A 13,307-nucleotide genomic window follows, 5' to 3' on the forward strand; every position below is an offset into this window, starting at 1 on the left:
ATTTGCGCATGAGCATGACGAACTCGTGAATAAGGCCGAGTGTTGGGCCTCAGTAGATCCATGAGCCTCAAGTGTGGGTCCACGCCACGATCTTTTTACAGTGCCGTATGGTCGGGATGGCGGGGCCGTTTTAGTGGAGGCCCAGCATTGTCTGAGTCACCGGGCACTGGCAAACAGTTCTTTTTTGCAAGTGTGCAAGTAAATCATCTGGTCCATTAGATTATGATCCAACCATAGGTCATATTTAACACTTAAACCCTTCCACCACCAGCTCAATATTCTTTATAAAAAAACCCTTAACAAATCATGGTTATATCTGTGGTTGGATCGTAATCTAATGAACCAGATGATTTGATTGCACGCTTACAAAGAAGGACTGATTGTATAGCAGTCGTTGCCAATTTATAAGCTGAGACGATTTTGGCTTAAGTCCAGCACGAATGAACATGACTCAAGGCCAATTTTTTTTAGGGGCCAATACATATATAACTATAGCTATATATATATATATTAATAAATAGAATATATGTATATATACAATATTTACTAGTCATAACAATGAACACATATATGCACTAAGTACATACTATATTTTAACCTATTATAAGATAACTCCTTTATTTTAGCCGTAGGTCATAAACCCTGACATAGTTGCAGTGTCCGCTCCCTGCTCAGACGATCGGCGCTTGCTAGATATTAATATTTTCTCAATTAAAACTTTATATCATATAAACTCTTTGTAAGAGAACCATATAAATAAAAGAGTATATACTATATGAGGTGAACATTGTTATGTATAAGTGAGAGTTACCCTCCTAAATTGTTATGTATAAGTGAGCTTCAGCTTTCTGAGCCAGATTCACTGTATAAAATCTGAAATCTCAACCAAACGGCTACAACGACAGTATACATTTATGAGAATCTATAGATTCCTGTAATTTAATTCAGAATCACCTCTTACTCTAAATTTTTCAGATTTCTATTGTCCATGTTATAAGTTGTTATGCTCGTATAGAATATATAGGTAATAGTTGTTTCAACAAACAAATTTCAATTTTTTATAATTGTCAGCTCACAACAGTTTTCACACAGCTCACAACTAGGATCATCTTTTTAGAAACTACAGTTGAACCAAACAGACTCTAAGTCTTCTCATACCTATAACTTCTAATATTTGAAAAATATGGAGTAAATAAGGTAGGGACTTGGTGAATAAATCCGTGAGATTATCACATGACTAGTTAGATGCTCATGAGTTCTATGGGTTCTATATATTATATAGGTAGGTCTTGTTTAAATAGGATAATTTTCCAACACATTCCAATATTTACAATGAGTATCAAAAGTTTTGAGCAACTTACGAGGATGGTGGCCAGTGGCAGAGGGACTCATTATGGCGTAGTGTCGCTCACTAGTATACAGAAGCTCTATAGTGGCGGTTCTAGAGCTATTTGCACTGGCGTTTTCCAGTGCCGCCAGTGCTAGGGGCCAGTAGAAATCGGTCTTTTTCACAAGCGGTTGATTGCCAACCGTCAGTGTAAATAACATTATCACTTGCGGTTTTCTTTAGCAGTCCGCCAGTGTAAATAACATTAGTACTGGCGGATTGCTTAAGAAACTGCATGTGGAAACATGATTTTTACTGGCGGGCTACTTAAGAAACCGCACGTGGAAACATTATTATCACTGGCGGTTTTCTTTAGCAGCCCATCAGTGTAAATAACATTAGCATCCGAGCCCACCGTTGTCTCCGTCTATGAGCTTTAGTCATCTGCGCTTCTCGCCGTCGTTATTTATGAGGCTGTCATCTTCTTCTCCCAGGCTTCTAGAGCTAGTTGTGACCACCAGCGCGTTCGATGTGATTGCACCGAGCGCTCCGACGTCCAACTGCCGGCGCTCTGCCAGCCGCTCCCTTTTAGCAAGCATAAGTTAACAACAATATTAATGTATGTCTCTCCAAACCATACGTTGTACAACGGCTTGTACATGCATGATCTGTTCATACTTCATCTGTAGTTAGATTTCTACTGACCGTATATCAAATATTTATCCACTAGTTCTATGCAATTGTATGTTTCAAGTTTCCTTGCGATACCAGACCATTGGTATTATAAAAAAGACAGACTTCAATCTTGTTACTTGTTTTCTAGTGAACTTGGTTCAAATGTGATAGTTATGTTCATATTCTTGCAACTACCTCAGACATTTAAATTTCCCACAACCATATCTAAATTTTTAGGCGTCCTTCGCCTGTTTAAAACCACTATGTGTTGCTATATAGCAACTAAGGCATTGTGGTGTGTTGGTAACAACTTGGCACTTGATTTGTTCAGGTTGTATGTTTGATTCATGCAGTATGTAGATTTTATTTTTGTCCTCCGCCACTGATGGTGGCGACAAGATTTAGCTCGTGTCCTCGTGACTTCAGGCCTCGTAGGTGTGGTAAGCGGCAGCGGCGCCACGTACGATGGGTGACTGCACCGACGCCCTTCCCCTCCTCAATTCTTTAGTTCGTTGCAGCGCTTGAAACAGGTGTAGGCGAACCAGATCAGCCATAAGATGGTGTAGCCAAGACGGGAGATAGAAATTGCACAAACACCAGCAGGTTCAGTACCAGACTACTGTCGTGGTTCTTGGCCATATATACAGGCCCTCAGGCCACAAATTAATGGAGACCGTCGTATACCTGCCAAGTGCAGAATGTCGTCGGCTGGTCTTTAGCAGCCTCTTCAATCTTCATCCTCTTCCTCAGAGCACCACAAAGTTCCTGAAGATGCATGTGAGGGGGACGATAGGTACGATGCAAAGAATAATAGAATATATATTGATTAACCAGAGGAAAATTAATTAACTGGGAGTATATAATATATTGATTACTACTTCGCATCCATACATATAAACAACAAAAGTTTATCAAGAAACCAAACATACATATATAACTATATGGACTGGACAGTTTGGAAAATGAACTATATATAAGAGCTCTAGAATTTTACACACACAGATGCGGCATGGCACCAAAACCCTACTCTCATTGACCGTAGCCGCCTAGCACGTAGTCGTGCAGACTGCTACCAACAATGGAGTTTCCCTGTATCTGATGGCCGCCGGCCGCGGCACCGTAATCGCAGGCGGCCGCGGTCCACGCCGAGAACTTCTCGTCGGCTCCGACGACGGCGGCAGCGCCGTCCGGGCACTGCAGCTCTGGCAACGTTGGAACATGCCCGCCGTCGTGCGCCAGCCCGCCCACTGATCCGTACTTGCTGTACAGGAAGTCGTAGAGCTCGTCGTGATGGTGCTGAGGCCCGAATCCGGCGGCGCCCGCGTAGCCGCCAACAACCATCGGGGCGACCGAGTTCATCTCTACGCTGGCGGCGGCGGCGGCGGCGACCTCGGCTGATGGAGAGTAAAAATCTACCTTGGGCCGCTCGAAAAAGCCTCCTTCACCGGCAGAGCTGAGCTGTTGCTCGCCCTCGAGTGCGGCGGCGGCGAGGCTCTGGTGGTGGTCGACCTCGACCAGATGCTGTGGGTGCGGCTGCACGCTCACGGTTGTGGCCATGGCGTCCGCCGGCAGCGACCCCGGGAGCAGCCTGTTGGCCTGCGACAGCGCCTCAAGCTTCGGCCACTGCGGCGGCGCCGCCGCCGCCGACCCGAAGGCAGCGTTGCTGTCGTCGTTGCCGCCGCTGCAAGCTAACGCGCCGTAGATGCCTTGGAGCCGCATGTGGAGCTGGATCCGCTCGAGAGCCGACGCGCTTAGGGCTTGCGTGGCCGTCGCGGCGCTGCTGCTGCTGCTGCTGCTGGCGGCTCCCGCGGCGAGGTAGCAGGGATCCTGGTTCGTCCTCGCGCGCCTGGACGGCGCGCGCTTTCCGAGGAGCTTCTTCTTCAGCTTGGTGTTCCAGTAGTTCTTGATGTCGTTGTCCGTTCGCCCCGGCAGCTGCGCTGCAATGATGGACCACCTGAACATATGAGCAGTGAACAGCAGGAGATTAGTCAGCATAGGTAGTAAAGTACATATGCATGGGATATGATGTAGTACAGAGTAACTTCTAATTAAGGATCAAATTTTGTGCAGAGATGGAGGAAACTGAAGTGCTTGCATGCATATATACTTTTAATTACCTGCTTCCAATGCTAATGTAGAGGCTGCAAATGATATGCTCCTCTTCTTCTGTGAAGTCACCATGCTTAATATTGGGCCTCAGATAATTGAGCCATCTCAGCCTGCAGCTTTTCCCGCATCTCTTCAGCCCTGCAGCCGCAGCGATAAATCATATGATATCATACATATATACTTTTAATTAATTAAAATCAGATCAAATTAATAACAGGCAAAAGGGTACAAGCATGTATTAGAGGCCACTCTAGCTAGTAACACACGGGGACAAATCCATAGAAGAAAAAATGTTGTAGTAGCTAGCAACATGTATTAGATGTATGCTTGCTACTCTCGTAATTAATACAGGGACAAAACCATGGAAGAAGGAAGAAGAAAACTATAGTAGTAGCAATGAAATGAAAAACCTAGCTAGCTAGTTAGACATACATATATAGCAGGATATATACAGGGAAAATTAAGGCCGGAGCTGGTGGGGCAGGTAGAGACGATGATGTGATAATTCTGCACACATAATTGCTGCGTATTAGCTAGCTAAGGCCTAGCTTACCGTTGGTTTTGATTTCATGTATGTAATTACACCACCATGCATGTTCACCGTACGTGTTTCTTAATCAAGAAAGGGGAAGTGCTTGTTCTTTTACCGATTAAGTTTGATACCCCGAGTAGCTAAAGATCTACCACACCGCGACAAACAAATAGATCAATCGATGATGGAACAAGAGCTAGCTAGCAAGCAAGCAATTAAGCATGGTCTCATGAAATAATATACTTTAAATCAAAAGCTGCACGCATATTTTAACAGGAGGGGATCATATATATATATACAGTCTAGCAATCTTATTAGTTTGATGATATATTTTACACCAATTAATTAGGCATGCATATGATACTGAAGTTCTCTCGGATCGGAGATCATATATATGAAGGATCAATTAATGAGATCGACGCATCATCATGCATGCACGCACGGCACAGCAGCATACCAATCTTGTGCGGTAGCGCGATCCAGTTGCCGCCGGTGCCGTGCTCCTCGATGTAGGCCTTGAGCTTGGCGTCCTCGTCCGGCGACCACGGCCCCTTCTTCACGCTCGCCTTGTCGCAGCACGGCGCCCTCCCCATGGCTGCTAGCTATAGCTTAGTCGACGGATCGATCTCAAGCCAACAGCTAGCTAGCTAGCGCGCCTCGCGTCGTCGCTCGCTCGCTAGCAGGTATATATGGAGATCTCGTCGGCCGGAGCAAGAAGGACGAGTGGGAGATATATGTGATGGGAAGGCAGGCAGGCGGATATGGGGCGATGAGGTGTGTCGTCGTGGTAGCTAGGCACAGGCAGGCAGGTGGTCTAGCAGTAGTAGTGGGCGATGGATGGATCGGAGAGCCTGCTGGTGCCCGGGTGCGAGCGAGTCCGGAACAGGCCAGGAAGGTGGCGCCGAGCTTTATAGCCGCGGGCGGCGGGGCACGGCGGGCGACCACCGGACACCGGGAGAAAAATACGGGGGAATGTGATGGCTGATGAGACGGTTGGTAGGCTCCACAACACGCTCTAATGAACCATATCATTGTTTTCCTTGGGAGGATCTCACTAGTAGTACTAGCTAGTCACTACGACGGGGCCTAATATAATCGTAGTAGCACCCCCACCCACCCATGCACTCGTCAGGATCTTCTGCTTGCAAAAAGAGTGTGTTCCCTAGCTACTCTCTCCCTCTCCCTCTCCCTCTCTCGACAAGCACACGGTTTGAGTGACACAATTGCCGACGCCACAGTCCTGCCAATCCACGCTTGTAGCCAATATGCAAGAACGAGTCTCTAGTAGTACGTAGTAGTAACATTCTGCTAGCTAGCTTTATATGGCAGATCATCTCGATCCAGCAGAACAGGAGGAGGTCTCGTTCGTTTCACACGCTATGCCTTTGAATACTGATCTGCAGTATGCATGTGCAGAAGTAGAAACTATGCATGGGCTACCCGCATCTGATGGTCTGAAAAGACGGCGAGGCGATCCAATCTGTGTTCTGTTCTCGAATATTTGTCGTCCGCTAGTTTGTACTATACACAGGAGGAGAGCCTCTCGATCCGCTGCCGACCGTCCCCGGTTTATTTGGCGTGTAACATAATTAACCCTCTGCATAAACATGCATGCTGCCTTTTGCCTAGCTGCTTATCCCTATCCATGGCTTTCCACAAGCTCATTCACTGGTTGTTGTTTATCGATCGCCGTGACATCAAATCATCCGCCATTGCATTGACAACGCCGGCCGGCCGGTTGAGCACTCCTCCTCCATTTTTTTTTTTTTTTTTTTGCACTACTGCGGCTGCAGATGCGTATGGGCTGGACGACTGCCCATGAAGCTAGCTATATGACTCCAGACACACCAGGTTTCGAATCAATTGCGTTGGCTCACCGCTTCCTGTATGTTTCAAACAGCTAACATCATATTGACCATAAACAAACGATATATAGGCAAGTAAAGCTACCTAATACCGGATGCTTTATTATTATTATTATTATTATTATTATTATTATTATTATTATTATTATTATTATTATTATTATTATTATTATTATTATTATTATTATTATTATTATTTACTACACACATGACATATAGAGAGAGTACTGTGTATAGTAGTAGAGGTATACTAAACACAACGTATGCAATCGATGCAACGACCTCCCATCTTAAAATTAGGCATTATCAGTTTTAATTTAATTCAGAAAAACAATATGATATATGTGACGTTATGTATGTGCATGTATGTATCACTACTCAGATAAGCAGTAAACAACAACAAAACATGTACAAATACGAAGAACAGAGTGTACCCAGCGGAGGGACCGATGCTCAAGGCATCAGTAGCTCCATTCACACGAGACATCTCGTGTGTATGTTCGATGTAGTTGTTCGTACGTAGTCGATGCCGGCAGATGTACGCAGTGCAGTACCTCGAATGGCGCCGGCGACGAGTAACCTGATCAGCGCTGGTCGAGCGGACGAAGTGAGCAGTCGCTAGTACACTCCACAAAAGCCTGATCGCCAGCACACCCGTGCAATGCAAGTGTAGCTCTACGGATAGCGATTTCGGAGCCCGCTCTCCCACTCTCCCTGTGCTCGCATAAGGTGGGATGGGAATGGGTTGTGTGCAACACGTCTGAGAGATTGTTCGCGTGCGTGACCAGAAGTCGATTCACCTCCTCCGCCTCCTCCATATTTGTACACACGCATAGGGAGGGGAACAAACGGTAACGTCGGCCGCCATTAGGACCAGAAACTGACCGCCATTACGCGTGTGGCAGTCCTTCATCATTTTCTCAACTTCTTAATAGATACACCAAAATGTCCACCTATTTAAGTTGATTGATTTTGAAAGTCGCCTAGAGGGGGTGTGAATAGGCAAATCTGAAATTTATAAAGTTTAAGCACAACTACAAGCCAGGGTTAGAGTTAGAAATATAATCGAGTCCGAAAGAGAGCGCGAAAAACAAATCACAAGCAAATAAGGCGGATGACACGGTGATTTGTTTTACCTAGGTTCGGTTCTTGCAAACCTACTCCCCGTTGAGGTGGTCACAAAGACCGGGTCTCTTTCAACCCTTTCCCTCTCTCAAACGGTCACTTAGATCGAGTGAGCTTTTCTCCTCAATCAATTAGGACACTTAGTCCCCACAAGGACCACCACACAATTGGTGTCTCTTGCTTTGATTACAAAGAACTTGGGAACAAGAAATGGGGAAGAAGAAAAGCGATCCAAACGCAAGAGTTCAAAAGAATACGACTATCGGCGTTTCGACCCCGGGGGGTCCCTGGACCGACGAGTAAATTGTCGTCGCGTGTCCCAGCCCAGATGGGTCGGCGCGAGACAGAGCACGAAGGGGGGCAAAAGAAAGGGGAGACAGGCAAAAGGGGAAACCCGCGGCCTTCGTGTTGCCCTGCGCCCAGGCCGGTGCGCTTGCAGTAGGGGGTTACAAGCGTCCGCGTGGAAGAGAGCGAGAGACCTTTCGCGTCGTCCCGTTCCCCCGCACGGCCAACCTTCTCGTATGAGAGCCCTGGACCTTCCTTTTATAGGCGTAAGGAGAGGGCCCAGGTGTACAATAGGAGATGTAGCAGTGTGCTAACGTGTCTAGCAGAGAGGAGCTAGTGCCCTAGGTACATGCCGTCGTGGCAGCCGGAGAGGTTTTGGCACCCTGTTCATGTGATGTCGTGGCCATCGGAGGAGCGCTGGAGCCTTGCGGAAGGACAACTGTCGGGGCTGTCGAGTCCTTGCTGACGTCTTCTTGCTTCCGTAAGGGGCTGAGAGCCGCCGTCGTCATGGAGCACGCGGGGCGCAATCATTATTTGTTTACCGGGGCGAGCCAGATGGGACGCCGGTCTTGTTCCCCGTAGCCTGAGCTAGCTAGGGGTAGGGTAATGATGGCCTCCCCTGTGACGTGGTCGGTCCGAGCCCTGGGTCGGGCGAGGCGGTGGCTCCTCCGATGTCGAGGTCGAGTCTGTCTTCCGAGGTCGAGGTCGAGTCCGAGCCCCGGGTCGGGCGGGGCGGAGACCATCGTCTGAGGCCAAGGCTGAGTCCGAGCCCTGGGGTCGGGCGAGGCGGAGTTCGTCGTCTTCCGGAGTCGAGGCCGAGTCCGAGCCCTAGGTCGGGCGAGGCGGAGTTCGTCGTCTTCCGGAGCCGAGGCTGAGTCCGAGCCCTGGGGTCGGGTGAGGCGGAGTTCGTCGTCTTCCGGAGCCGAGGCCGAGTCCGAGCCCTGGGTCGGGCGAGGCGGAGTTCATCGTCTTCCGGAGCAGAGGCTGAGTCCGAGCCCTGGGTCGGGCGAGGCGGAGTTCGTCGTCCGAGGCCAAGACGGGGGCCGAGCCCTGGGGTCGGGCGAGGCGGAGTTCGTCGTCCGAGGCCGAGACGGGGGCCGAGCCCTAGGGTCGGGCGAGGCGGAGCTTCCTATGGCGCCCGAAGCCGGACTTGGCTGCTGTCAGCCTCACTCTATCGAGTGGCACAGCAGTCGGAGCGACGCAGGCGGCGCTGTCCTCTTGTCAGGCCGGTCAGTGGAGCGGCGAAGTGACTGCGGTCACTTCGGCTCTGTCGACTGAAGGGCGCGAGTCAGGATAAGGTGTCAGACCATCCTTGCATTAAATGCTTCTGCGATACGGTCGGTCGGTGAGGCGATCTGGCCAAGGTTGCTTCTTAGCGAAGACTGGGCCTCGGGCGAGCCGAAGGTGTATCCGTTGCTTGAGGGGGCCCTCGGGCGAGACGTGAATCCTCCGGGGTCGGCTGCCCTTGCCCGAGGTTGGGCTCGGGTGAGGCGAGATCGTGTCCCTTGAGTGGACCGAGCCTTGACTTAATCGCACCCATCAGGCCTTTGCAGCTTTGTGCTGATGGGGGTTACCAGCTGAGATTAGGAGTCTTGGGGGTACCCCTAATTATGGTCCCCGACAGTAGCCCCCGAGCCTCGAAGGGAGTGTTGGTACTCGCTTGGAGGCTTTTGTCGCACTTTTTGGCAAGGGGACCGGCCTTTCTCGGTTACGTTTCGTTCCGGTGGGTGCGCGCGAGCGCACCCGCCGGGTGTAGCCCCCGAGGCCTCGGAGGAGTGATTTGACTCCTTCGAGGTCTTAGCGCGTTTCGTGATGCTTCGGCCGGTCTGGTTGTTCCCTCATGCGAACTGACCGTAGCCCGGGTGCATAGTCGAGTCCCAAGCTCTCGGGCTGGTATGTTGACGCTGTCAACGGTTTGGCTGGAGCCAGGTTTGCGAGAGCAGCCCCCGAGCCTCCGCACAGAGCGAGAGGACGGTCAAGGACAGACTCGACTTTTTTACATACGCCCCTGCGTCGCCTTTCCGCAAGGAGGAGGGGGTAAAGCGCCATGTTGCCCTCGGAGGGCGCCGAACATGGTGTCTACAGTGAGTTGCTAACGGGTAATCCGAGTGGACGCACGTGCCCCATCCGTTAGGGGTCGGCTAGTGGCCCGGAGGCGCGCTCCAAAAGTACCTGCGGGTGATTTGCCGGACCCGGTCCCCTTTTGACGGGGTCCGAGGGCTCGATGCCTCCCTCTGGTGGGATTCCGTTACAAGATCGTTCCCGTTGGTCTCGGAAATGTCCTAGGGTACCTCGGGAGCGTAGCCCGAGCCTTGGTTATGTATCGAACGTACCCAGGGTCATCCCTCGCTCTGCGTCTGAGGCGGCTGTCGAACCCTTCGGGGGCCAGCCTACGAACCCCTGATCAGTAGTGGGCGCGGAGCCCGAGTGGCCTAAGGCGGCCGTTGAACCCTTCCAAGGGGCCGGCCTTCGAACCTCTGACCAGTAGTGGGCGCGGAGCCCGAGTGCTCTGAGGCGGCTGTTGAACCCTTCTGAGGGGCTAGCCTTCGAACCTCTGATTAGTAGGGGGCTCAGGGCCCGTTTCCTTCGCGGAGGAGGATCCCTTTCGGGGTATCCCCTTTCCCGGTCCCTGTTGTAAGAGAGAGAAAGAGGAAGAGGAAAAGGATACGAAATCGAATGACGTGGCACACCTTTTTTGACGTGGTCATTATGGCGGAAGCGAAGCGTCGCCTGCTTCGCCTGCGAAAGGTGCTGCTTGTCCTGTCGCAGAGTTAATGCGACGGGACGAGTGGTTCGCGGGGCAGCCGTTGCGCGTGCGCGAGCCGTTCGAGGAACGGAACACGGGCGCGTTGTCTTCACGCCGTGGGAGTGGGTTCTCTCACTGTCCCAGGAGGGACGTGAGCTTGCTGACGACTTGACCGCTGCTTCCGCCCGCCTGCCACCGCCATTACTGTCGGCCCATTTCTGGCCGTATCGACCGTCGCGCCTTCTCCCGCGGCTGACTGACCCGTGACCGATGTGCTCGGTTGGCACTGTTGGGCCGTGCGTAGGGTCGCCTCGAGTCGCGGCACTGGTTCCGCAGTCGAGGAGGCGCGGTACTGGTGCAAGTGGCGGTGCAGTTTCTCACACGTAGTAACCGGTGCGCCGGGTTACATGATGTGTGGGCCTGGGCCTCCACGCTGGACGCGTCGAAGTCGAAGGGGTGCGCCCCCTTGGTGCGGTTGCATGCCGCCTGCATGGCGGTCCGCCCTTTCACCCGCTGGTCTGGGCGAAAGTGGAGAAGCGCTCGTAACCGCTGGGTAGTCGCGTAGTCGCGCGCACCGCGCACGGCGGTTTTGGCTCCTTCTGTCCTGGGCCAGCTTGCATGACGCGTGGGACCCAGCCCACGTGTCGTAGGGGGAAGACCTTGGAGCGTGTTGGAGAAGACTCAGCCCGCGACGGCTGAGGACGCAAGTGGGGAGAGTTGCCTTTAAAAGGAGGGTGACCCCCCTTGAAAGGCAACCATGTCTTCGCGCTCCCCTCATGCATCGCGTCTTTCCACCTTCCGAGCCCCCGGATGGGGGGCGCCCGCAGTTCTTCCGCTTTGTCGTCGTTGGAGGAGCGCAACTTCACGGAAGTTGGTACCTTTCAGCCATCGTTCGGCTTCAAGGATTTTCATCAGGTGGCCCGGCCGCATCCCCTCACCGGTGGTCACCCAAGACGGTGACCACCAGTTCGATGGTGGGGAGAAGCGAGCCGGGCTACGGCCTCTGTCCCGCCCTCAGCTTCAAGGATCTTCATCATCCTTGCTGGGGCGGAGAGCGAGGTGAGCCAGGGCTCTACCTCCCGCACGGGTCGGCTGGCCACCTCTTCTTCCAGCTTCTGGTGGTGGAAACCATCCTCCAGCCCTGCGGAGGAGGCGTCCTCCAGCCATGCCGGGGAAGGCGAACTGTTGCTGCTCAGCTAGGATGCAACATTCTGTCCTCTGTCCTCGCTTTCGCGGCGAGGACGGGAGCGAGGACCTGCCGGTGCGCTTTGGAGCGGCCTGTGCTCGCTGGTGCGGCCTTGGTGGACAGGCGGACGCCGCCGTCGGTGCTGACGTGGTGGCAGCTGGAGAAAGCTTCTCCGCCGTCGAGGCCATCAGCGCCGCCTACGGGCCGACCTCCGGCTCTTTGGCTTTAATGTCTGGTTCGTGTCCCTTGAGTGGCGACGCGAACGAGAGCCTTCCGGTGGCTGCGTCCGTCTTGGGGCCATGGCTGCTGCTGCAGAGGTCGCTGGCGAGTCGCCCGGAGCTTGTCGCCCCGCAGGCTCCCCGGTGTGGAGGTTGTTCATACCCGCAGGGACGGAATCAGAGTTCCGTTTGTAATGGCACCTTGAATGCCGGTGACTGTTCATTGTGTCTGTCGGGGCCTGAACATGTATGTATTTTTGGCACAGAGCCGTGTTTTTTTTCTCATTTCGAGCACTAGGACTCGTCTGTCGGCTAACTGAACCGCTTCACCAAGCGTGAGTTGCCTCGTGCGAATGTGACAAGTGAGGTATCCGTATCCCGGAGGCGTAGGAGTCCCTCGGCTCGGTCGGCCTTGCCGCCCGAGGCTTCTCTTGCTTAGTTAAAGGAAACCCTCGACCGCTCTTCGATGAGCCGAAGCCGGAGGCAGCGGTGTTAGCATGGACAGAGGCAGAGTTGGCTCGAAAAGAAGACTTCGTCGGCCGGAGCCTGGCCGGGCCGTCCACTGGCGGGACCGACGCCGGAGTCGAGTTGCCGAAGCCACGAGCCGGGCTGGTGTCCTTGGAGGACAGCCGGCTGAGGCTTCGGGGCGGCCGGCCGAGCCGTCTGCTCGGGCCGAATTCCTGGAGGAGACCCCGGCGGCGATGGCCCGGGCGTGGTGCTGACGTCGTCCTTCGGAGTGGAGACCCTCCGACCGTGTTCCGTTCGAGGCTCGGTCGGACTTCGCCGAAGGTGGAGTTGACGCCGAGGGTGCTGCTGCTCCCCCTCCATCGACGTTCGAGCCTACAGGATCGGTTCATCTTGTAGTGTGCGTATGTTTTCTGCGGCCGCCGAGGCCCAAACATACTATCGTCGCGTTGTAAAGCTGCGTTTCTTTTCCTCTTGTTTCGAATATCTGGACTTATTTGTCGGTAACAGAATTGTTTGTCCGAGCAAGAGTTACTTTTCACGGAAGGTGATGAGTGAGGTATCCGTATCCCGGAGGCGTAGGAGTCCCTCGGCTCGGTCGGCCTTGCCGCTTACGTGTACTCTTACTCGTCCGTAGGATTCTGCTATCGATATAGTCGAGAAGGCACGAAAAATTGTTTTGCCAGAAGAGTTTTCGAGCGCTAAGACTTGTTCGGTCCGCGGAATCGCTTATCCGAGCGTGAGTTACTTATCGCAGACGGTGATGAGTGAGGT

At 52.5% G+C, this 13,307-nt stretch overlaps 1 protein-coding gene across 1 annotated transcript; it reads right to left on the reverse strand.

Annotated features, from left to right (window-relative positions):
- Positions 1 to 2,810: 2,810 nt before the first annotated feature.
- Positions 2,811 to 5,697, reverse strand: LOC103654188 (transcription factor MYB96). The gene is made up of 3 exons (XM_008681014.4): positions 5,101 to 5,697; positions 4,120 to 4,249; positions 2,811 to 3,956 (listed from the first exon to the last, which is right to left on the reverse strand). Exons 1-3 carry the CDS (start codon positions 5,234 to 5,236, stop codon positions 3,032 to 3,034), a joined length of 1,191 nt encoding a protein of 396 aa, XP_008679236.1. The 5' UTR covers positions 5,237 to 5,697; the 3' UTR covers positions 2,811 to 3,031.
- Between the last annotated feature and the right edge of the window lie 7,610 nt (positions 5,698 to 13,307).

Source organism: Zea mays, chromosome 4 (assembly GCF_902167145.1).
Source record: "Zea mays cultivar B73 chromosome 4, Zm-B73-REFERENCE-NAM-5.0, whole genome shotgun sequence".
Classification (NCBI taxonomy): domain Eukaryota; kingdom Viridiplantae; phylum Streptophyta; class Magnoliopsida; order Poales; family Poaceae; genus Zea; species Zea mays.